This window comes from Heloderma suspectum, chromosome 16 (assembly GCF_057233095.1).
Source record: "Heloderma suspectum isolate Gila_16-S chromosome 16, 16-S_ref, whole genome shotgun sequence".
NCBI lineage: Eukaryota > Metazoa > Chordata > Lepidosauria > Squamata > Helodermatidae > Heloderma > Heloderma suspectum.
The window spans coordinates 23,429,854-23,454,428 of record NC_139473.1 but is presented as its reverse complement, the minus strand read 5'-3'; the positions used below and the strand labels follow the sequence as shown (position 1 = coordinate 23,454,428).

Genomic DNA, 24,575 nt, shown 5'->3' with positions numbered 1-24,575 from the left:
CTCGCCGGCGCGCTGCTCGGGCCGGGGCCGGGGCCGGGGCCGGGGCCGGGGCCAGGCAGCCCGCGGCGGAGCTCCCGGTAAGCGCCGGGCCGGCTGAGCCGGCGGCACGACCGCCCGCGGGGCCCGGCCACGAGGCCTGCCCCCCCGGTGGCCGGCCGGACCAGGACTGGGCGCGGCCCGGGCGGGTCGGCCCCGCTGGGCCCGCTGGGCCTTGCTCCGCGCCGAGGTGTCGCGGGCGGGCGGCAGCCTCGGGCGCGACCCGCGGCGCGCAGAGGCAGGAGCAGCTGCCCGGGGGCGGGCGGGCTGCCGGCAAGGCCTGCGGGGCTTTCCCCCGGCGCGACGAGGCGTGAGTCGCGCCCTGCACGGACCCGGCGGGCGCCCTGCCTCCGGGGAGAGCCTTTCCGGCCAGGCCGGGCGCGCCCACGCCGGAGCAGCAGGACGCGCGACCGCTGAAATCCGGGGGCAGGCGGCGGCGCTTGCGGGGGCCGATGGAAGTGCTGCAGCAGCGTGGGTTTGGGGCTTTTTTCGTGGGGTCCATATGCCCACCTTATTTATTTGTTCATTTATTTGTGGTGGGGGCGGGGGTGTTTGCCACGGGGACCCACGCAGAAAAGTACACAAAAGCACCAAAAGCACGACTTTATGGAGCCGTGGCGCTGCCCTACACGTGGGACTTTAGCGAGGGCATGCAGAAGAGCACCAGACAGCCATGCTCCTCCGTGGAAGGGCACGCTCCGATGAACCTTAGCCCTATCCCACCGCCACCAAATGCGAGCTGTCTAAGGATCTCTGGGGACCCTTTCTGGCGGGAGAGCAGTTTTGAGCCCCTGGGATATTGTTTGTTAATGATGTGGTTTGTACTGCTGACACGTGCGATACATTGCGACGTAAGGGGGGCAGGTGGACAGGCAGCCCACAGCGGAGTCCTTCTGTGGCCATGCAGCTCTTCCCAGGCCACACGTCGCAAGGGTGGAGGTGGCTGACCCGCCTGCTGTTGAGCCAGGACCACAGCGTGTGGTGGCATGCCTGCCTGCTTCATCCACCTAGCCTAAGGATCAGCAGTTGGGGTAGTCCCTGGACAAAACTAGCCCTGTGAGAGGTACCCCCTCGTCTCCCTGCTGCCAGTCCTCAGGGGCACAAAGAACTTTTGGAGGGATTGTTGCTGCCCCCTCTGCCGGCCGGCTTCCAGCTCTTCCTCCAAGTCCCTCTTCCATGCAGGTAGTTGCAGAGAAAGGGCAGATTCAAAGGTGGGTGGGAGGGCAGCAAGACTCCTGGACCTTGGCCTGTTTGTACAGGGAGCCCTTCACAGCTATGGGAAGTACATGAGTCAGCCTCCCCTCTGAATACCAGGCACTGGAGACAAGTGACAGGAGAAGAGTGTTCCGCTTTTGCAGCCCTCCTTGTGGGCTTTTCTGGAAGCCCCTGGCTGGAGGGGCCCACCATGTACTCTTCTTAGGACAACCTCTTTGCACCTCTTTGCCCTGTTTCTGCTCTTCCCTGATACCACATTCCAGGGGACTGGGCTGAGCTGTGCTTCTTGGCATGCTCAGTAAATTAGGTTCTTTCCTGCTTGGTTGAAAGAGAATCTTTAGGGGTTAAGTAGCAAAGCGTGTGCCTGTTAGCAGGAGTTGTAACATTTTTTGGCTCTTGTTATTTCAGCAACGTCCACAGCAGGTAAATGACGGCAGATCTCCACTCTCCGAGCTGATTGCCCACTGTGATGGAACCGAGGAAAGCAGTGGCAGTCGCCATTCCTTTGACATCCCATCATCCAGAGCCAGGCAAAAGTGAGATGAGGGCCCCACAGACCCAGGTACTGGCCAGCATCTTCCACCTCTGTGGGGTTTGGTTTGTAGTCATCTTGAAAGGCTGACTTGGGCTGATCAGCTGGCTGATGTGTATTCCTGCACTGCGAGCTCTCTTGCCTAACAAACATTGCATGTTTCTTAGAGATGTACTGACAAACTTTAATCAGGATGAGTCGATGACTTGTGGCAGTGGGTTGCTGGTTTCCAGAAATATATCACATAGGTCTTGGGTCTTTAATTGTGATTGGCGGTGAAATCAACAAATAATGTCGGCTGGGTTTGTTTTCGCTCTTTCCCCTTTGGTTGTGACTAGTATGGCAGGTTGCATTTTGCCTTGTACTTTCTGAGGAATAAGTCTCATTCAGGTTGTTAGAGCTCAGTTCCAAATGGTTTTCGGAGGTGGGGGATGTCGTGGAAGCTGATGACAAAGACAGCGCCAAACGCCTATTCAGCGTAATGGGATCTGCTTGGTCTGCCACAATGATGATGCTTTTTCTGACTGGCGGTGACACTGGAAGCACTAAAACAAGATTCCAAACAGAGGCCTGTCTAATATTTTCCTGGAAACTTCCAAAGGATTACTTTAGTTTTAGTTTAATTGTTGTGCCACTTTTCCACAGTTAGACTGTGTACAAAGGGCTCACTATTTGCATCAAATAAATATTGAAATACAATTTCCAGAGGGGTAGCCTTTGTGTTAGTCTGTAGCAGCAAAAACAACAAAGAGACTTGTGGTAGCTTAAAGACAAACACATTTATTTTTTCTAGCCTAAGCTTAAAATACAACATTGCACTTGAAAAATGGACTTGGTACAAAACATATTGGACAATGTCAATTGGCAGAGTCAACAATTCAGTAAACATTATGCCAGTATTACAATAACATAAATCCAGTAGCCAATTCACACTTGGTACACAACCTAACACAAAAGCAAGATCATAATTGGGGGGATGGGCAGGGGGAGAGGAGAAGCGAGCTCACCTGCTGCCGCCTGTCTTGCTGCATTCCAGGGGGCTACAGCAGCCTTGTTTAAATGCAGCTAGGGGGCAATGCTGTGCATGTTTGGGCAGAAAAAAGTCCTACAATTCCCAGCATGCCCCAGCCAGCCATGCTGGGAATTGGCTGTGGCCTGCTGGGAATTGTAGGACTTTTTTCTGCCCAAACATGCATAGGATCGTGCCCTTATGTAACTTGCAGTGAGTGTGGGCTGGGGGATGTCTTTTGACCCAGCTAGATGGTCCTCAGCTGGTTCCCTCATTTCCCCCCAGGAGGCACTGGCAGCACCAAAGGAGAGATACTGGGGAGTGACAAGGTTGGTCAGCTGCCTCCTTCTGTGGCCTCTCGGAAGTTCTGGCTGCTCATGCTGACGTTGATCCTTTAAAGGGAGCAGTGCAGCCTTTGGGGGGATCTCGAAACAAGGCTGGGCCAGCACCTTTGGGGCTTGCGTTGGGGTTTGCTTTGCAGTGTCTTGGGACAGTGACTGGCCCAGCATCACCCACCGAGCCTTGTGGATGAGAGGAGACTGGAGCCAGGGTCTCCTTGGTCATAGTCCAGTGCTCTCCCTGCTGCACTGCTGTGACTTCCATTGTTTGTTGCTTGGCACAGCTCCAGTTCAGTCGGACGGTGCCTGCCCTGCCTGAGATGCCGCCTGTTGGCTACACCAGCCCCCGCCCCATCCTCATAGAGAAGCTGATGCAGCTGGAGGGCCGGCGGGATCGAGGGGCCGGCGATGGACCAGACCCCCGGGGCTCCGTAAAGTTTTCCACCATCTCCGAAGAGGAGCTCAACCGGGCTGTCCAGCTGGCCAGGAGGGATGTGAAGCAAAGGCATCTGAAGCAGCAAGTGAGGCAGCAGATGCTCAAGAGGGAGATGGGGCTGGCCGGCGGCCCTCAGGGTCAGGAGCCCCAGCAGCGTGCGGGACTGGGAGGTTCCAGAGCCCTCCTGAGAGCTGGGCGCCAGCTGGGCAACTGCTCCCAGGTGGAGACGACAGGCTCTGGAGCCAAAGTCTTCCTCTACACACCCACTCGGGTCAAGTCGGACCCTTCTCTGTCTGACTCGCCCCCCACCCGTGATCTGGGCCCTGGGTCCCCCCCACCAGTCCTCAGAAAGGAGGACAAAAGCATCCTGGAGGTCAGGCGCTTGCAGAAGGAGCTTCAGAACCACATCCGGAAAATCGAAGAGCTGGCGAGGAAAGGTGAGGGTGAGAAGGGTGAACCGTTCTCGCGGGGCAAAGGCTCAGTCCTGGGTTCCCTCCCTTGGAATGCTGGATTGCAAAGGCTGGTAGAGTAGGGTTTTGTCAGCCGATTGGTTTAAAATATTTGGCACAGAAGAAAGGGTGGAAAGAGGCAGAGGTGCTTCCTTAGCGGGCCGAGGCAGGTGCGCTGGGGGCGCAGGGTGGGGCTTCCCTCGGTGCGCTTTGGCCACTCCTCGCTGGCTGCTCTGTTCTTCGCAGGCGCCTCCATGCTACCAGTGCGGTTGTAGCCGATCCTGGGAAGCGGCTTGGAGATCAGCTGCTTCTTTTAGAGCCAGGGTGGGCGATGTGTGCCTTCCAGCTGTGCTGGCCTTCAACTCCCATCTGCCCTAGACAGCAGAGCCAGTGAGGAGGGATGCTGGGAGTTGTAGGCTCAAACCTCTGGAGGGCAGCAGTGGCCCAGCCCTGCTTGGGAGGGGGAGGGCGCTGGGAGAAGCAGTGGTGAGCCTCCACCCCTGTCCTGGGCGTTCAGGTCTCTGGAATGGCTTCCACCTTCGGGGAGCAGTCCAGCCTCGCAAAGGCAGCTTGAGGCAGGGTGCACCCTACTGCCTGCCCTCCGCCTGCTGGGGTTGTCCCCAACCCCCTGCCCCAGTCCCTCTGCTGCCTCTTGGTTTGGAGCCGGGCGGCTGCCCGTTCCAGTGCAAGGGGAGGTTCTGACCGGGCCTCTTCATTCCCCCGTGGGCCTTGGGAGGCTTTTGTGTCCACGGCCTGTGGTGGAGCATGGCAGTCCCCGCGGGGTGCCCTGCCCTCTGCGGGAAGAGCCAAGCCCAGAGACCCATCTCTTGCCTGGGGGCTTGTGCAGCTAGATCCCCACTAGTGGAGAGGCAGGTTAACAAGCTGATTTGGTTTAGTTACAAATCTCCAAGGAACGTGAAGTGAGAGACTCTTTGGAAATGTGTGCTGACTTCCCCTGTAGCATCCTCCTTGGCAGCTGAAGATTCATTCCCAACTGGGGCTGAGCTTCTGCCCTCCATAGTGCGGGGGCAGGGGGCACTTGGGGCATCTTTTGGAATTGGCACAGTTTTGAGTGCAACCTGGTCAGGGCTCTCCACCATCCCCTCTCATTTGGGGGCAGGGGTGTGCTAGCCATTCATGTCTTCTGCACCAAAATGTCCTTTCCTTCCTAACTGAGTACAGCTTCCTAAATGTATATTTTTTTGTCCAGAGAGAAGTGAGAAAATGTTGGATCCTGATGAAGAGCGCCGCATCTGTGTCCGGAGGCAGGAACAAGCTGTGCGCTCTGCCCGGATGCTGTATGTGCTCCAGCAACAGGTCTGAGCGAACCCCGGGCATACTGGCGGCCTGACGCCTGCGCAAGGCCTGGGTTGCAGCTCTGTCTCGCCTGGAGGCTGTGCTGGTCTTGGGTGGAGGGCTGACCTGGGCCTGAACTCTGCTTCCACGGCTATAACTGGGCAGCAAAACCAGGCTGCTCCGAATTGCGAGACGTAATGCCTTTGGCTGTAGCCTAGCTGACTCTGTAATATGGTTAAACAGGTAAAAGAAATCCAGGAGGATCTGGAGAAGCTGAGTCCTCGTCAAGTCAGGCACGCAAAGAAGGTGAAATGAAGCTGCCCCGGGGAGTGTTGGGAGCGAAATGAGTGGTGAGGGAGCAGCCGCCTCCTCTGGGGTGGAGCCTCCTGGACAGTCCTGGGTGGGGCTTGGAGCCTGCTGGGGGCGCTGGGTGGGGGCCTCTTTGACACGGTGCACAGGGTGCCCTTCAGTCTACCTGGAATGAGAAATGAGTTACCCTGAGCTCTGGCCAGTCGTTTGGGCCGGCCCTGTGCTTCCCACGTTGCCATGGCGCTCTGGCCTCCATTTCTGGGCTTCTGGAGTGGTTTGGGGACTGGGCTGAGGGCGAGCCTTTCCTCGCAGTCGGCAGGAGTGTCTTGACCGGAGAGCAGCTGCTTCAAGCCAGGCCCTCCCTCCCTCCCTCCCTCCCTTTGTGATGCAGTCACGAGCCATGGCTAGGCTGGCAGCAGCTCACAGAGGAGCCATCCGGGCCGTGCAGACATTTGTGGCTCGCTGCGCCGACCAGCCAGGGCAGTGGCCAGCCCCGGCCCACTGCAAGGAGCTGGGCAGCCTCATCTGGCAGCTCTCCCTCTGCTCTGCCCGCCTCGAGATGGACTCCTGCGTGCCTGACGTCGTCATAGACCTGCTTCTCCAAATAGAGGTTGGTGGTGGGAGGGCGGATGCCTGAGTGCCTGTATTGAGGCTTGTGCCCCACAGAGAAGGGATCACACATGCAGATAAGCCTCGAAGAAGGGGGTATGTGGTAGCACTCCCCAAGGGAGGGTGGCCAGACTATGCAGTTTCTGTGGCTGCACGACAAACTGTGGCTGCACGATGAACTGAGAATATCTTCTGGCAGCCAGGTTCAAGGCACATTTGCTTCAGATTTTCTTTTTTTAAGCTCACTGTGCAAATAAGATGTTTACATTTTAGTCAAGGGCTAAAATTCTCTTAAGACAGTCCTTGAATCCTGCAGCAAATGGGGCATCTGTAAATCAGATCATTTTACTCACGCAGTTTGTTCAGAGGCGTCTTGTTTCTTCATTAGATGGGGAGGGAAATCCCCGTGAGGCAGATTTTGCCTGTTTAACATGAGGTGGAAATTGTGTTGTGGCAGGACCTGGATTCTCTGCTGGCCCAGAAGACGTCTCCCAAGAGAGGGCTGGAATGGCTCCCCACATCTCCGGCTGACCCACTGAAGGGCCCCACCAGGTTGCAAAGTAGGGAGAAGAAATCTTATGCCTCAGAGCCAAGGCAGCTGCCGGTGGTCAGGACGCTTCTCCCCAGTGGGTCGGGTGAGATTTGGCTGCCACACGGTCTGCACCATGATCTCTCCTTCAGAGGCCTTGTTTTGCACAAACGCGCTTCTCTCCCAGAAGTATTGTGGGCAGAGATGAGAGATGCCCAGCCACGGGTCACCGGGGCTGATGGTCTGTCAGTGCTGGTCCTGCTTGAGGGGCTGGAAGGGGGACTGAATGTATGGGCAAGAGAGTGGTGCCCTCGGGGTCCATTCTGGGGAGGGTCTCAGGCGTCCAGGGGGAGTGGAGTTTGTCTGGTTCTGGAGTTTGTCACCGCCTTGCTTTGTTTAGGAGAAACTGTCTTGCTCCCGGGTCCCCCAAACCTGAAGTGGGCTTAATATGTTTTTTGCAATGAGGACAAAACTTTGACACAACCCAGAATGTGTCTTTCTTGGCTGGGGCCTGGTCCTTCTGTGCTTGCTCACTGTCTGGCCGGTGCTGAAACATCTCTTCCCCCCTCCACACACCCCTGGAGGCTCTCCATCCCAGAGGCCTCCAGCTCCTCCTGCCTGAGGCTTGGCTCTCTCCGCGGCTTCACATGGCTCAGGGCTGTGTCTGAGAGCGTCTCTCGTTCCTAGGCTGCCAGTTCCAGCCTCTGCTCATCCCCTGTCACCCCGCTGCACCTCCTCTTCCTTGGGGAGCCACAGGGTTAGAGGTGTGTCCCCCCCCCCCCCGTACCACTCCCCAGGCTCTTCCTCGCATCCTCCGCTTCGGGCCACACCTTCCTCTGCGATGGCTCTCCTGTTTTGCTCCTTGGCGTTGCTTGTCCCTGTGTCCCACGGCTTTTCCTCTCCTCTCCCTGATCTCTGCCCTCCACCTCCGGCTTTGGACGGACTCCTCCACGTGCTGCCTTGGGTGCTGCCTTCAGGTGTGTCTGCCCACGCCGCCATGGAATTCCCTTGGTCCGACTGCTGCCTTATCTCCTTCCATAGTGCTCCCTGTCTGCCCTCCCCAAACTCTGCCTCCCCTTCCTTTTGAGAGTTCCGGTCCATCCACAATTGGCTTTCTCCAACCATTGTCTTCCTCTCTGTGGAGCGTTTTCTCCTTGCTGTGTTTTCTTCCTGCTCATGGGACTCTGCAGTTTGCACCTTCAGTTCATCCCTGTCGTCCACTCCTGTTGCTTTTGCCCTCACCTCCCTCCGAACCCTTTGCCTCTCTCATCCCAGCCCTGGCGCCCGCATGCCATTCGACGTTTTGCGTCATGTTCTTGTGCAGCTGAATGCCTTTGGAGAACCAAGGGGCTGGCTGACTTGGTCCACGATGAATTCGTCCTCAACTCCTCCTCTGCCATCAGCCTCTGTCTCCTGTCTGACCCACACTGACTCCATGAATCTAGAGGTGGCATAGAGCCATTGGGACCAGTAGCCATTGATAGCCTTCTCTTCCAGGGATTTGTGTAACCCCCACTTAAAGCCATCCCAGTGGGTGGCCATTACTACGTCCTGGGTCCCTGCTCTTGCTCCTTCCCTTCAGCCTTCAAACATGCCAGCTGACATGCCCTTCCCTCGTAATTTATTTATTTAGTACATTTCTAATCCGCCCAATAACTAATGTTCTTTGGGCGGATTACAAACAGTTAAAAAACTGAAATGCCGTATAACCGTTAAGTCATAAAATACAATGCAAATATTTAAAAGAATAAAATACACTATAATGCTAAGCATTATCAGTCCTAATAGTATTGTAATCATTGGCTTTAGATGCACCTCTGGAGTCCGATGAGATCCTGGCGCCCTGCAAGAGAAGCGGTCCCAGCAGCACGGGGGCCAGGGAGGGCCGGCCCCCTCCGGAGTGCAGTGCAGTGGCACGAGCTGAGTGCGAGGCTTTGGGAAGGCCGGGGCACCTGAAGCTGGGGGCTGGCCTTGAGAGTGGCCCCCTGCGGAAGAGCAGCGCCCTGTTTCCCACCAGACCACAGGTGCCCAGACATGTAATCATTGGCCTCTCCGCCACCTCCTCGTCTCTGAGCTTAATTTCAGGCGCCGTCAGACATGGCCTCTCCCATGGTGTAATGTCTTTTTCTCCAGAATTACAGTTGTTGGGGAATGAAGGCTCTGCTGGGTGCTATTTTGGAGGAAGACTTCTCAAGTTGCCTGAAGGTGCACATTATGTGAATGCTTTTGTTCCTCTGCAGGGGCGTTCTCGGCCTCCCAGAGCGAAAGTGGTGCAGCCCATAGCCAAGCAGGCCCGTTTCCAAGAGCCCACCATCGCCTTCCGGCTCAAGGAGGCGAAGCTGCCCATCCGAGAGAGCGCAGCCCCGAGGGCGCCTCCCAGCCTCCCTTCCCCCCTGGCCTCGCCTCAACGGTAGGTCGGCCCCGCTGCCAGGGCAACCATCAGGCAGCAGGGAGCAGGCCAGGTAGATGGTCTTGAGCAGTGGCGATGGCTCCCACCCAGCCCCGTCCGGAGGCCGGAACGTGGGACGCTTCCTTCTGCCTTTGGTCCTTCGGCCTCAGCGTTGCCGGCATGGACTGGCCGCAGTGGCTCTCCGGGGTGCAGGCAGAGGGCCTTTTCCAGCCAGGGATTGGGCCTGGGGCCTTCTGCGTGCCAAGGACCATGGCCCTGCAGATGCCCCTTTGGAGGCCCTTCCGTGTGGCAGACGTGTGCTGCAGCTGCGAGCCCCTTGAAGGGCAGCGCCCAGGTTCACCGCTTGCCTGCTCACCCCTCTTTTTCTGAAAACACATGAAGGAGCGTTTTGTGCCCTGGCTGATGTTTACAGTGGGTGGCTCTTAGTCGTGCTGTGTAGCCCCCCCCTTTGGTGAACGCCTAGTAGAATCCAAACGTCCCGACGTTTGGGATGGATGACTGACATCTGCGGCTACTGCCATTCTTCTTTCTCCCAAGGTAAAAAGTAGGACAGCACAAATGGCCATCTCCCTCTCTTTCCCTTCTTCCTCTTCTCCGTGCAGGCACACAGAGAGAAGCCCCAGAGACAGAGATCCTTCTTCAGGGAAAGAGACAGTGGGAGAAGGAAAACCAGGCGCCTTTAAAAAAGAAGTGCTCAGGTTGGCCAGGAGGTTTTGTGGAGCAATTTGGGGAAGGGGTGCAGTCAATCAGTCTTCATTTACAGTCAACAGACCATTAGTACATCATGTGAAACACACACACATTAATAAGAATACATATTAATAGAAATGGAAACATACAAAAATCTGTGAAAATGCTAATCAGCAAATTTAAAAGAAATAATTGGACAGTCACGAATGGTCTAGCAAGAATAGCTAAATTCAAAAATTTAGCCACTTGCTCAATAATTGACTTACTTATTGGTGCCCTGGAGTAAAATAATCATAAGAGACTCAAAAGAGCAGCCAGAGAAAGACTGTGTGATGGGATATATTAGGTCTTTTCTGCCCGTGGAGCTCCTGATAATCCGCATCCAGTAGTCTCTGTTTAACAACTGATTTTGCACTTTGTGTCCAGACATAACAGACAGGGGGGCAATACACCTACTGAGGGGACGCTTTGCACCACTGCTTTCCTCCAAGGAGATTCAAAAGCACCTGACAATACCTGGGAAGCCAGGGAGTTAGGCGCCAGCACAAGGCTGCAGCAAAGCCAAAGTGGACATTGTGAATCCATGCCAAGCCTTTTGGGGAGTTCACCCCAGCCTCCAGATTAAGGGTAGCCCCAGCAACACACTTGGGAACACCGAATATTAACCTAAGAAAGTAGGATTGGGTTCCTTCAAGAGAACTCTTAGAGGAGGGAGACCAAATTGGTGCCCCAAACAATCCGAGAAACAATTTTGACCTTAAAACCTGGATGGTTGCTGGTGAAAACTCTCCACCCTTGGGAAAAAGAAATGGGCGATCACACCCACGTTTTGCTCCGCTTCAGCCTTGGCAGATTTCCCTGCACTCTCCAGCATGTGGCTTCGCGGCAGAGTCTGGCTCCCTGTCCCTGCGATGTGTTCTCTGCAATCGCACATCCCCTTACAGGGAGGGAGGACATCAAGCCGCAGGCCTTCACTGTGGGCATGCTTGTGCCCTCCTAGGGCGAGCAGTGCCTCTCTGTCCCGGAGAGTGGAGAAGGCCGAGGGAGCTGTTCGGGAGCGTCTGGAGCCCTTCCTGGCGAAAGCTCAGGTACAGCAGAGAACCCCCGCACCCTGCACCCCCCCCAACTTTTTGACACATCTTCCAGTTCAACTGATGAAATGAAAGATGTGCTAAAGGACACCCCCCCACACACACATCTCCTTCCTTCCCAAGACTTGCTTCATGCCAACAGAGTGCCAGGTGCTGCACACAGCACAAACATTGCTCCCCCCTGCCACCTCACAACCTTTTGCAGCAGATCAGGGGTGCAGGACAGCCAGCCTGCAGGCCTGATCTGGCACACAGAGCTCTGCCTCCAGCCCGTGGGGCGTGTGCATCCCCCATGGGCCCCACCTCCGAGCCCCGACCCTCCCAGGGACTGGGGAGGAGGCAGGGAGAGGGACCCACACTGTTTACAGATCAAAGATGCGGGGGGGATTCGCCTGCACTGTCTCCACCACCAGAGGAGGACTGAGTCCCCTTTGCTGCTCCTCCGCCGGAGACTTGGCCAGCTTGGCTTTGCTGCGTCAGGGCTTCCCTGACGAGGAACGTCACACACAGCAAAGCCCGGACCCCAGAAGGCCCGCCCGGTGTGTGGGCCAGGGAGCAGTGAGGCCAGGTGGACTAGGAGGCGCCCCCTCATGTCACCCAGGCCCCCACCCAATTATGGTTCCCTCCCTTTGCTTCAGATGATCAGGCAGGGTTGGGGGAGGGCGGGGGGGCAGTGAAGGTGAGGGATGCCCCAAGAGGCAGGTGACATTGGGTGTGGCTGGCCAGGTGAAGGGCCCCTTTTTGTGTGCAAATATGGGCCTTGCTCTGGGTTTTCGTCTTCCCCCAACCCACAGAGAGTCACCTTTCTCTCTCCCTGCCCCCCCTCCCCGCGCATCTTGTGTTTCCAGCCTCACTTGGTTGTTGGCTCCATCCCATAGTATATCCAGTGGCCTTTCTGGGAAGGGTTGTGAGACTGTTGATCTAACACCTCTCCCCAGCTGCCCCTGGAGAAGTGGCTGATGGGGCGCCCCCCAGCTGGCTACGCCCGCTAGGGGGAGTCGGTCGGTGTGAGCAGGCGGCCTCGTCAGATGTGTCCGACCGTCCTGCCTCCCTCCTGTGGAAGAAGAGCTCTGCTTTTCTTTAGCGGCCCCTTCCTCCGCGCTTCAGCCTTACGACTCCCCTGCGAGGGCTGGCCAGTGAACGCCAAAGCCATGTGGGGTGCTGCCTCCGAGGGCCCCCCCAGCACTCCCCTACAGCACCACCCCCCCAGCATGGGCTGGGCTGGCTCTGGCTCTGGCCGCTTCGAAGACGGGGGCCAATCTGTCCAGCAGGGTTCCCCACGGCTCTCTTTGGTTCTCCTGCAGCAGCTGCGCTTTCGTTGGGGCCGGCAGCCTAGAGGAGCCCAGCTAATCCACTGGGCTATTTTTATTTCCTTAGAAGGTGAATCTCTCTCTGGAAAGACGCACCAGCCCACAGGAGCCTTTGTGGGACGACCCATGGCTGCCCCAAGGTGCTGGAGAGGTATGAGGCAGCTCTGGGAAGAAGGGCTGTGCTGCCCAGGAAGGGCCGCCGTTGCAACTCGCCCTGCTTGGAGAGGGCCCTGCGGGGGCGGGGGGGCAGTGCTGCTCTCTGTGAAACGCTCCCGTGGTGCAGCCAGAGCATGTGGAAGGCCACCGAGCAGCGGGTGACTTAAGCTGCCTGCCCCCGGCAGCAGGCCATCAGGCAGCAGCGTCCTGGCGGTGGTCCTGTGCGACCAGCTGCTGCAGGGCGAGGGCGGATGCTCTGGGAAGCAGTGCACAGGCCCTGTCCTGAGCAAGCGCCGCCTTTCTCGGGGGCTTCCTTTGCGCCCGCTTAAGTGAGCTGCCCCACCAGGCTGCGGAGGAGGAGAACGGCCAGCGCATGGCTGTAGATCTGCCTTCTGCAGAGACAGCTTGGAATGAATGGGGCATCCCACAAATTGCTTGCTGAGCAGGCAGGAGACCTGCTGGCTTGTTTTATTTCTAGGGACTTCTAGTGGGGGCTGGTAAAGAGCATGAGCTCGGAGCTGGGCAGTCCCGGGTTCAAACCCCTCTTCTGTGAACTGGCTGGGGAGGGCCTCAAAGGAGCCACCACCCTCTCGGCATCACCGGCCCCCAGCCAGGCAGCAGTTCCCTCTGCGGAGATGGCGTCCTGTGCTGGAGAAGTCGTCCACTCCAGGCATCTGCTGCTAGGGAGCCCGTGGCAAAGCTGCTTCTCTCTCTGTCGCTTGCCAGGCCGCTCCTGCTGCTGGTGGCCTGGAGCGGGGCAAGGAGGCCGAGCGCGGGGCTGCTCCTGCCATCAGCACCTCTGACCTGGAGACGATGCTGCAACGGATGGAGGCCATTGAGGTGTGTTCGGGCTCCAACATCTGTCGCCTGCTGTCTCCTGCCAACTGGCAGGCTTCCCTCAGAAGGGGCCGGGGAGTGTGGGGAGCCGTCCATGTGCAGTGACTGAAATGGGAGCCCTCGAGAACGGGCTGTTCTCACAGGGCCTCTTTGGCACTGTGTCTGCGCCAGTGTAAGAGCCGCATCCTGCCCTCACATCCCTTCCGAGGACTGCTTGAGATGCCTCGTGCTGCTGCCAGGGGGAGCTCTGTGCCTTGCCAAAAACATGTGCTGGGCGGCCTGAGTGCAAAGAGACCCTCTGGCTGGAGGAGGGTCTTCTCTAGTTTCTTTGGCCTGTTCTCATCCCCCGTTCCCCGCTCAGCGCGGACTGTCTGTCTGGGTGCCCCAAGTGTGACCCAGCCCAGCATTACAAAAAGGGAAACCCCTCTTCCATGCCCTAGCAAGGCCCTGATGAGTAGGATGGCAGGCAAGGGGGAAAGGATGGCAGGCCCTGGCGATTGGCACCTGGGGCTGGAACAGTTTCTGCGGAGCCAGTGTGATGTGTCGTGGCGAGAGTGTTGGGCTGGGACTGGGGAGACCCAGTTTCTAGTCTCCACTCAGTCATGAAGCTCCCTGGGTTACTTTGGGCCAGTCATTGACTCTCAGCCTGGCCTACCTCACAGGGTTGTGAGGATAAAATGGAAAGGAGGAGGAGGATTGCGTATGCCGTCTTGGGCTCCTCGCAAGAGGAAAACAGGCAGGATATAAATGCAATGATAAGTAAGCATGGGAGCTTTAGTCAGTTCTGCTGCTGCACAGGATTGGATGTCTCCGTTTATGAGGGGAAGGCAGGAAGACGCGGCTTATGTTAGATGTGCCATGATCATATTTCTCTTGGCCTGTCAGCATTTCCCCAACACAGTAAAATTGTGGGAATGAATTGTGGAGTAATGTTGGGCTTGTGTGTCTTGAAGCGCTCCCAAGAGGCCGTGCGCAGGCGATACACCCAGGTTGTTTACTCTGATCCTGAATTCTGGGCCCAGGAAGAGAGGAGGGGTGAGTTTCTGATTCTTTGTCTTTAGATTCTCAGGGAGGAAGAGGAGCCAGGCAATGAGCGAGCAGCCCGTTAGGGATGGTGGGGGGAAATGGGGTCTGGGTCTGGCGGATTCTGCGCCCCTGCCTTTTTTGCATAAAAAAGGGGGGGAGTGTTGAGGCAACAAATTCCCCATGGAGAGTCCCTTTCCCACTGATGTCTCTTTTCTAAAGAAGGTCTTTGTGGAGGATGATCAACAACTGGATGAGTTCCCTCCCTGGGCCCAGTGAAATGTGTTTGGAGGTCTCTGCCCACCTTGGTACTGGTGGGGTGTTTAGTTTCCTGACTCCTCCTCATCTTCCTTGAGATTCCTCCCATTTTTCTCCCTCTCTCATGCCATGAAGCTGATTGGTGGGAGATTCAGGACAGATCAAAGGAAGGGCTTCTTCACACTCCCACAAGATGGTGGTGGTCACCAACTTGGATGGCTTTAAAAGAGGATTAGACAAATTTATGGAGGAGAAGGCTGTCGATGGCTACTAGTCCTGATATTTGTTTGTTTATTTATCTAGCACATTTCTAATCCACCCAATAACTAATGTTCTCTGGGTGGATTACAAGCAGTTAAAAAACCTAAAATGCTATAGAGCAGTTAAAATTTTTTACAATAGAAATCTTTAAAAGCATAAAATACAATTTAATGCAAAACAATAAACAGCACAGGAATCGATAAAACAGGCATGCAAATATTGAACTAGGTGTTTACAATGCCTGGGGGAAAAGAAAGGCACCAAAAAGATAATAACGTAGGTGCCCGGCGAATCACTTTGGGGAGTTCATTCCACAGGTGGGGGCTACCACTGAGAAGGCCTCCTCTCTGATGGCTCTGTGCTCCCTCCAGTACCAGGGGCTGTGTGCTTCTGTACACCAGTTCCTGGGGACAATGGGTGGGAGGCTGCTGTTGTGCTCTGGTCCTGCTTGTGGGCTTCCCGCTGGGGTACCTGGCTGACCACTGTGTGACTAGAAGGCCCTTGGTCTGATGCAGCTGCTGGGCTCCTCTTATGTTCTTCCTCCTAGGGGGAGAGCACAAAGTGGAAAGCCCAGAACTGAGGGATCCTCATCCCATCCAGATAACAAAGTGGGATAGTGGGAAAGAACCACAAGTGGATATTGTTTTAGAAAGTCCCTTGGATGCCAAGTGAGTAGGAAATCCAGGCGCGTACTGTGACTGTTCCCATGGATGTCTGATTATTCAGCTGCCCGCCCTTCTCTCCCTCCCCCCGCCCACCCCATTGGCTGAGCTGCCATAATCTGTGGAATGTTCACCAGTATTCTGACAGTCTAGAGGTCATGTGACAGTAGAAGGGCCATTTCTATGAGGGAAGCAAAATCGGCTGGAGGAAAACTTTGCGTGGTGAGGCTCAGGGGCAGGAGGAGCTGTGTGGTGCTGACGGCAGGAGGTCAGGGCGGAGGCTGAGGGGCAGGGGAAAGGTCACAGGGAGGGCCCAGCTGAATCGGACCTTGGCCCAGCACCCAGTTCCCCACAGCAGCCGCTCAAGGAAGCTCACAAGCTCAGCACGGGATCTGTTTCTTTGAAATTAATAAAAGAAAACGGGCTTGTTCTTTGCTTGCTGCAGCGGGGGAGGTGACCTTGCCGCCCTCCAGTGGGTCCCTGTGGTGCCTCTTGCTCTCCTTGAGGCCCTGGAGATGATGGGGGCAGGTGGGCGTCCTCAGACCACACTGGCCGGGGGGGGTCCAAAGGCAGGGGGGGCGCAGAGGCAGTCGAAAGAGGGCTGGGGGAGGCGAGCGCCCCAGGGAGCACGGGCAGGAAGGGCCATGTGCTCTGGGCAGCCAGGCCAGGCTCGGGGGAGAGGCGCAGGGGTGAATGCCGACCGCGGAGGCGTGGAGACCAGGGACGCTGTGGTGGCAGGCTCTGGTGAGGGGCTTCTGCGTGCCTCTCCATCCCAGTGGCCGGGAGGAGCATTGGGCTCCTCCCCGGCTTGCTGGCCTCCCGGAGGCGTGGGCTTGGCTCCCGTGGGAAACTGGGGTGCGGGACTGGCTGTGCCCCCAGCCCAATCCCGCTTCAGGGTGGCTCTTCTGTTCTCCTCTCTCATTGTGTGTTGTGCTTCTAGTGCTGTGGAGGGGGGCGTGGGGACAGCAGATGAGCCCTGGCATGGGACTCAGCACTCCTCAGCGTGGCGTGTCGCCCCCCAGAAGGAGGACGGCGCCTTCTTTTCGGTACCCAAGAACGTGCTCCAGAGCATCTGGGATTACAGGGCCCGATATGAGCAGCACCTGAAGCGTATCTCCCACGAGGCAGTGGGGAACTTCAATCCCTGGCACATGGCACAGAGGTATGGTGCTGGTGGGGCTGGGGAGTCTTGGGGGCCTGCATTAAAAACGTGCACCTCACCTCTTCCTTGAAAAAACAATTCAAGGTGGCATTTCTTCAATTGGAAGCAGGCCGGTGGCACGGGATGTGGCTGATGGGATTCCCGGTGGTGCCACCAGGAGGCACTCCGTGGCTTGCGAGGGATGTGTAAGAATTCCGGGGCGGGGGTGAAATCTTGGCAGGTTTCGCCAGTTTGGGCCTTGAGGATTTCGTTACACACACACACACACACACATACACACACCCCCGCTGGCATAGACTTGATCTGCAGCGAGTTGATCCAATATGCGGATTTTGGATTTTTTTTAATGGTGGTGGCAATTTGTGCAGATCGGATTGTGGTTGTTTTTTCATTTTTCAGGTCTGGAGATTTGCACAAATGGGATCTTTTTTCCCCTTCAGGTCTTTAAATTTGCACGAATGAGGTCACAATTATTTAAAATTCTTATTTTAGCGTGAGTCTTGCTCAAATCTGCCTGTGGGGTGGCTATCAGCCCCACAGAGGCATACTGTTGTTCAGTCGTTCAGTCTTGTCCGGCTCTTTGTGACCCCGTGGACCAGAGCACGCCAGGCCTTCCTGTCCTCTGCTCTTTCCCGGAGTGTGCTCAAATTCATATTCATTGCATCGGTGATGCTATCTAGCCATCTCATCCTCTGCCGTCCCCTTCTCCTTTTGCCTTCCGTCTTTCCCAGCATCAGGGTCTTTTCCAGAAAGTTTTCTCTTTGCGTTAGGTGGCCAAAATATTTGAGCTTCAGCTTCAGTATCTGTCCTTCCAATGAGCACTCAGGGTTGATTTCCTTTAGGATTGACTGATTTGACCTCCTTGCAGTCCAGGGGACTCGCAAGAGTCTTCTCCAGCACCACAGTTCGAAAGCATCGATTCTTCGGCGCTCAGCCTTCCTTATCGTCCATCTCTCAGTCATACGCTGCTACTGGGAAAACCATAGCTTTGATTAGACAGACCTTTGTCAGCAAGGTGATGTCTCTGCTTCTTACTATGCTGTCTAGGTTGGCCATAGCTTTCCTCCCAAGGAGCAAGCGTCTTTTAATTTCATGGCTACAGTCACTGTCTGCGGTGATCTTGTAGCCCAAGAAAATAAAATCTGTCACTGCTTCCATTTCTTCCCCTTCTTTGTGCCAGGAAGTGATGGGGCAAGATGCCATGATCTTCGTTTTTTTAATGTTGAGTTTCAAACCAGCTTTTGCACTCTTCTCTTTCACCCTCAAAAAGAGGCTCTTGAGATCCTCTTCGCTTTCTGCCATTAGGGTGGTATCGTCTGCGTATCTGAGGTTGTTGATAATTCTCCCGGCAATCTTAATTCCGACCTGTGATTCATCCAACCCGGCGTTTCTCATGATGTACTCTGCATATAAGTTAAATAAGCAAGGCGACAATATGCAGCCTTGTCGTACTCCTTTCCCAATTTTGAACCAGTCGGTTGTTCCATGTCTGGTTCTTACTGTTGCTTCTTGACCCTCATACAGGTTTCTCAGGAGACAGGTAAGGTGGTCTGGTACTCCCATCACTTTAAGAATTTGCCAGAGTTTGTTGTGATCCACACCATCAAAGGCTTTAGCGTATTCAATGAAGCAGAAATAGACGTTTTTCTGGAGTTCTCTTGCTTTCTCCATGATGCAGCGAATGTTGGCGATTTGATCTCTAGTTCCTCTGCCTCTTCGGAACCCAGCTGGTACTTCCGGTAGTTCTCGGTTCACATACTGCTGAAGCCTAGCTTGTAGGATTTTGAGCATCACCTTGCTGGCATGTGTTGTTGTTGTTGTTCAGTCGTGTCCGACTCTTCGTGACCCCATGGACGCCAGGCCTTCCTGTCCTGCGCTCTCTCCCTGAGAGTGCTCAAGTTCATATTCATTGCATCGGTGATACTATCTAGCCATCTCATCCTCTGCCGTCCCCTTCTCCTTTTGCCTTCAGTCTTTCCCAGCATCAGGGTCTTTTCCAGAGAGTTTTCTCTTCGCATTAGGTGGCCAAAATATTTGAGCTTCAGCTTCAGTATCTGTCCTTCCAATAAGCACTCAGGGTTGATTTCCTTTAGGATGGACTGATTTGACCTCCTTGCAGTCCAGGGAACTCGTAAGAGTCTTCTCCAGCACCACAGTTCGAAAGCATCCATTCTTCAGCGCTCAGCCTTCCTTATAGTCCAGCTCTCACAGCCATACATTTGTTGTTGTTGTTGTTCAGTCATTCAGTCGTGACCGACTCTTCGTGACCCCATGGACCATAGCACGCCAGGCCTTCCTGTCCTGCGCTCTCTCCCGGAGCGTGCTCAAGTTCATATTCATTGCATCCGTGATGCTATCTAGCCATCTCATCCTCTGCCGTCCCCTTCTCCTTTTGCCTTCAGTCTTTCCCAGCATCAGGGTCTTTTCCAGGGAGTTTTCTCTTCGCATTAGGTGGCCAAAATATTGGAGCTTCAGCTTCATTATCTGTCCTTCCAATGAGCACTCAGGGTTGATTTCCTTTAGGATGGACTGATTTGACCTCCTTGCAGTCCAGGGGACTCGTAAGAGTCTTCTCCAGCACCACAGTTCGAAAGCATCAATTCTTCGGCGCTCAGCCTTCCTTATAGTCCAGCTCTCACAGCCATACATTACTACTGGGAAAACCATAGCTTTGATTAGACGGACCTTTGTCGGCAAGGTGATGTCTCTGCTTCTTACTATGCTGTCTAGGTTGGCCATAGCTTTCCTCCCAAGGAGCAAGCGTCTTTTAATTTCATGGCTACAGTCACCGTCTGCGGTGATCTTGGAGCCCAAGAAAGTAAAATCTGTCACTGCTTCCATTTCTTCCCCTTCTATATGCCAGGAAGTGATAGGGCCAGATGACATGATCTTAGTTTTTTTAATGTTGAGTTTCAAACCAGCTTTTGCACTCTCCTCTTTCACCCTCAACAAGAGGCTCTTGAGATCCTCTTCGCTTTCTGCCATTAGGGTGGTATCGTCTGCGTATCGGAGGTTGTTGATAATTCTCCCGGCAATCTTAATTCCGACCTCTGATTCATCCAACCCGGCATTTCTCATGATGTACTCTGCGTATAAGTTAAATAAGCAGGGTGACAATATGCAGCCTTGTCGTACTCCTTTCCCAATTTTGAACCAATCGGTTGTTCCATCTCTGGTTCTTACTGTTGCTTCTTGACCCTCGTACAGGTTTCTCAGGAGACAGGTAAGGTGGTCTGGTACTCCCATCACTTTAAGAATTTGCCACAGTTTGTTGTGATCCACACAATCAAAGGCTTTAGTGTAGTCAATGAAGCAGAAATAGACGTTTTTCTGGAATTCTCTTGCTTTCTCCATGATGCAGCGAATGTTGGCGATTTGATCTCTAGTTCCTCTGCCTCTTCGAAACCCAGCTTGTACTTCCGGTAGTTCTCGGTTCGCATACTGCTGAAGCCTAGCTTGTAGGATTTTGAGCATCACCTTGCTGGCATGTGAAATGAGCGCAATGGTGCGGTAGTTTGAACACTCTTTGGCGTTGCCCTTGTTTGGAATTGGAATGTAAACTGACCTTTTCCAGTCTTGTGGCCAATGTTGAGTGTTCCAGATTTGTTGGCATATTGAATGCAGCACTTTAACAGCATCATCTTTTAGGATTTTAAATAGCTCAGCTGGAATACTGTCATCTCCGCTAGCCTTGTTGTTACTAATGCTTCCTAAGGCCCACTTGACTTCACTCTCTAGGATGTCCGGCTCAAGTTCAGTGACCGCACTATCATGGCTATCAGGGACATTCAGATCTTTCCTGTATAGTTCTTCTGTGTATTCTTGCCACCTCTTCTTAATCTCATCTGCTTCTGTTAGGTCCCTGCCTTCTTTGTCCTTTATCATGCCCGTCTTTGCACAAAACGTTCCCTTGAGATCTCTGATTTTCTTGAAGAGATCTCTAGTCTTTCCCATTCTGTTGTTTTCCTCGATTTCTTTGCATTGTTCATTTCCGAAGGCCTTCTTGTCTCTCCTTGCTATTCTCTGGAACTCTGCATTCACTTGGGTATATCTTCCCCTTTCTCCCTTGCTTTTCGCTTCCCTTCTTTCGTGAGCTACTTGTAAAGCCTCATCAGACAGCCACTTGGCTTTCTTGCATTTCTTTTTCTTTGGGACGGATTTCGTTGCTGCCTCCTGAACAATGTTACGGACCTCCATCCATAGTTCCTCAGGCACTCTGTCTATCAGGTCTAATCCCTGAAATCTATTCCTCACCTCCACTGTATATTCATCAGGGATATGATTTAGGTCATACCTGAAAGGTTTAGTGGTTTTCCCTACGTTCTTCAATTTAAGCCGAAATTTTGCAAGAAGCAGCTCATGATCTGAGCCACAGTCAGCTCCAGGTCTTGTTTTTACTGACTGTATGGAGCTTCTCCATCTTTGGCTGCAAAGGACATAATCAATCTGATTTCGATATTGACCATCTGGTGACGTCCATGTGTAGAGTCGCCTCTTGTGCTGTTGGAAAAGAGTGTTTGCTATCATCAGCGTGTTCTCTTGGCAAAACTCAATTAGCCTTTGTCCTGCTTCATTTTGTACACCAAGGCCATGCTTGCCTGTTATCCCGGTGATTTCTTGATTTCCTACTTTAGCATTCCAATCCCCTATGATGAAGAGGACATCTTTTTTTTGGTGTTAGTTCTAGAAGGTGTTGTAGGTCTTCATAGAACCGATCAACCTCAGCTTCTTCGGCCTCACTGTTGGGACATACACTTGAATTACTGTGATGTTGAATGGTTTGCCTTGGATTCATACTGAGATCATTCTATCGTTTTTAAGATTGTACCCCAGTACTGCTTTTCCCACCCTTTTGTTGACTATGAGCGCTACTCCATTTCTTCTAAGGGATTCTTGCCCACAGTAGTAGTTATGATGGTCACCTGAATTAAATTCGCCCATGCTTGTCCATTTTAGTTCGCTGATTCCCAAGATGTCGATGTTCAATCTTGCCATCTCATGTTTGACCACCTCCAGCTTACCTTGATTCATTGATCTGACATTCCAGGTTCCTAAACAATATTGTTCTTTACAGCATCGGACTTTTTTTTCACCACCAGACACATCCACAGCTGAGTGTCCTTTTGGCTTTGGCCCAGCCGCTTCACTCTTTCTGGCGCTACTTGGAAATTCCCTCTGCTCTTCCCCAGTAGTATATTGGACACCTTCCGACCTGAGGGGCTCATCTTCCGGCATCATCTCTTTTAGCCTTGTGATATGTTCCATGGGGTTTTCTTGGCAAGAATACTGGAGTGGGTTGCCATTTCCTTCTCCAGTGGACCACATTTTGTCAGAACTCTCCGCCATGGCCTGTCCGTCTTGGGTGGCCCTGCATGGCATAGCTTATGGCATCACTGAGTTACGCAAGCCCCTTCGCCACAACAAGGCAGTGATCCATGAAGGGGACAGAGGCATATTCCCCTCTTGTAAATACCCTTGTCAGTTTCATCCTCCCCCACACTCAGCAGAGTCATATTCCCTACTTGTCAAAGGACTTGTCAATTTCATCCTCTACTTCATAGCTGAAGGGTCGGGGAGCACCAAGGCGGAGGATGATTTCCGGAATCAGAAACAAAAAAAAGTTCACTGCCACTTATTGGAACAGAAACAGTGCGGAATCCCATTGGGCTAAAACAGAATGGAATTCCCAGCATTGCACATCCGTGTGCAAGGGAAGGGGCTCTGGCTGAAGGAGCCCCCCTTCTTGTGCTGATACCCAGCCTGGAAAAAGGGCCACATGTGAGCTGTTGCTCCCCGCCACCCCAGCATTCTCGCTAGCACTGGAATGGCAGCTTTTCCTCTCTCCGGCCCCACAGTGGAGTGGGAAAGAGGCTGTTCTGTTCTTTGCTTCCTACATGGGCAGGATCCCTTGAAGGCAGTGGGAAGGAAGACCATTTTTTCTGTCATCCCCTTTGCGGGGGACGTAATCATGCCAACAGCGGGCAAAGCCTCCCCCCCCCCCCTTGCCCAGTTGGCTACCACCAGGGGAGGGACAGATCATTCTACACTGACTGCTTGCAGAAGTCTCTGGAGAGCCGCAGTCTGCCCTACTCTGGGCCGGGCAAGACGCAGCAGTGGGGCATGTAGCTGGGTGTGTTATGAGGATTATATGTGAAGCGGGCCTAGCAGCAGGGGAGAGGGGGCCCGCCCTGCCCTGCCCTGCCCAGGGTTTTCTCATCCTAGCTCGGCCGAGGATCTGGGCGACGCAGGGCTGTCTGTGGCGGCAGCTCTCCTGGCTCTGCGCTGCCGATCTGCGGCTTGGCTGAGGCTCTGCTCACCCCCTGGGCTGCTGCGGAAGAGGCGCCTCTGGGGGGAGGAGTGGCCAGGCTGCCCTGCTCCTCACGCCCCCCGGGAGCAGCCCTGGACCGGAGCGGGCCTTGTCCTGGGGCCTGCTGTGGCGAGCCGGGGGGCCGAACCCGCCAGGCGCCTCGGGGCCCTGGGTTGGGTGGTCAGGTCAGTGGCGGTGCCTCGGGGCCTGGCTGTGGACCTCCTCCCTGCTGCTCTTCCCCTCCAGCCTGGCGGAGCAGCTGGTGGAGGAGGCTGTGGCAGACGTGGCGGCAGAGCTGCAGGGGCTGTGTGAGGACTACGCAGAAGCGGTCTTCACTGCCGAGTTCTTGCAGGCAGCTGCGTGAGCAGCTCTCCTCCCCCATCTATGCTGGGCAGCCGCGGCTCTGGCCCTGCAAGGAGAGACTCCGCTGTTCAGGCCTGCACTTCGCCCGGGCAGCATCGCTGGGATCCCGCTCTGAAGATCCAGAGGGCGTTGGGTGGCAGTGAGAAAGGGTCCCAGAGGCTCTGCTCCTGCCCACATCTGGGGGCTCGCAAGTCACCAGATCAAGCCCAGGGCCTCCACCTTGGGAGCCTTGCCTGCGTTGTCTTGGTGCTCCACGTCAGAAAGGCACTCTGCCCCATGAGACCCCCACGCCCCTTCCTCACTCGGGCTGACTTCCTCCCATCTCTTTTGACTTGCCTGCTGTTCCATCCTTTTGCAGGAGCTGCTGCCCCTGCCGCCACCACCCACTTGAACTGTCCCACTCAGCAAAATGCCATTTCTGGGGTCTAGACACTTGAGAGGTTTCTTGAAGTCACTCCTTTTTAAAATAAAAAGTAAAGCTCTATTTTTCCGTTGCATGATTTAAGAACCCGCCTTTGTATAGAGGTAATATTTATGACCGGCTGGAAGGTTTTGTTCATTAAAGCAGTAAATGTAATACTTTGTTTTTTTAAATGTGAAGAAACCCATTTTATTGAATAAGCTTCTTAAAATACCGGTATATATTTTTGTGCAATGGCATTTCCAGATCTGTTAGGTCTTAAACACACTTTCTCACCCCTGACTGTGTTGCAAAATATTCAAGGGATCAGGTTTTGGGGGGAAAGGGGGGCTCTATTTACAGAGGGTAGCACGGCTGGTGGATTTGGTAAACTGACGTTCTGTTTGGGGGTAAAAAGGGGCTTGTGCTTTTTTCCATACAGAATAGTTGGACCCTAATTTGATAGTAATTAAGAGCTCCCGTCCCCGTTTCTCCTCCTCCTTGGCCCTCCCTTTGCAGGGCTGGTTCCTGCCATGGTTTTGGGAAACATCAGTTCCTTCTGCAGATTCTTAACTAAGGAAGTCAAATCCTTGAGCACCCACGAGAGAATTGTGGTCTCTTTGGCCATAATCCAGTGAGGTTTTCCTGCACAAGACCTGTTGAAATGTACAGGGCCTGGCAAAAGGGCGTAACTACCTGAGGGCCCATGCCCCTCTTTTCTCCCCAAGGCCACGCTTGGCTCTGCTTCTGTCTCGGGAGCAAGACTGCCTCCCTGGGTCACCTGGTCCCTGGTCTCTCTCCCGGGCCATCCCGCCTCCAGAGTCCTTGTTCGATGGCAAGCCCCTCTCAGGCCAAAGAACTGCTGTGGGTCTGCCTGCGGGCTTGTT

The 24,575-nt window shown here is 54.5% G+C and overlaps 1 protein-coding gene across 5 annotated transcripts; it reads left to right on the top strand.

Annotated features, from left to right (window-relative positions):
* The first annotated feature begins 10 nt into the window (after positions 1 to 10).
* KIAA0753 (KIAA0753 ortholog) lies at positions 11 to 23,989 on the top strand. Of its 5 annotated transcripts, none has more exons than XM_084822636.1 (17): positions 11 to 77; positions 1,660 to 1,813; positions 3,415 to 4,003; positions 5,226 to 5,332; positions 5,555 to 5,617; positions 6,012 to 6,230; positions 6,687 to 6,864; positions 8,568 to 8,782; positions 8,999 to 9,168; positions 9,771 to 9,866; positions 10,859 to 10,946; positions 12,327 to 12,410; positions 13,142 to 13,255; positions 14,206 to 14,287; positions 15,342 to 15,462; positions 16,397 to 16,618; positions 23,172 to 23,989. In XM_084822636.1, the coding sequence occupies exons 2-17, from the start codon at positions 1,721 to 1,723 to the stop codon at positions 23,287 to 23,289; spliced, it is 2,559 nt and encodes an 852-aa protein (XP_084678762.1). In that variant the 5' UTR covers positions 11 to 77; positions 1,660 to 1,720; the 3' UTR covers positions 23,290 to 23,989. The 5 variants fall into 5 exon arrangements, 3 of the variants coding, with proteins under 3 accessions (XP_084678762.1, XP_084678764.1, XP_084678763.1); XM_084822638.1 differs by lacking the exon at positions 11 to 77 and adding an exon at positions 463 to 507; XM_084822637.1 differs by lacking the exon at positions 11 to 77 and adding an exon at positions 1,132 to 1,218.
* Positions 23,990 to 24,575: the final 586 nt, after the last annotated feature.

What these genes read in the sequence shown, in the direction of transcription:
- KIAA0753 (XM_084822636.1), top strand. Translation starts at nt 1,721, where the DNA reads ATGGAACCGAGGAAAGCAGTGGCAGTCGCCATTCCTTTGACATCCCAT. An exon ending in TGTTTCCCACCAGACCACAG is followed by an intron (nt 8,783 to 8,998) that starts GTGCCCAGACAT and finishes GTTCCTCTGCAG; the next exon opens with GGGCGTTCTCGGCCTCCCAG. An exon ending in AACGGATGGAGGCCATTGAG is followed by an intron (nt 13,256 to 14,205) that starts GTGTGTTCGGGC and finishes TGTGTCTTGAAG; the next exon opens with CGCTCCCAAGAGGCCGTGCG.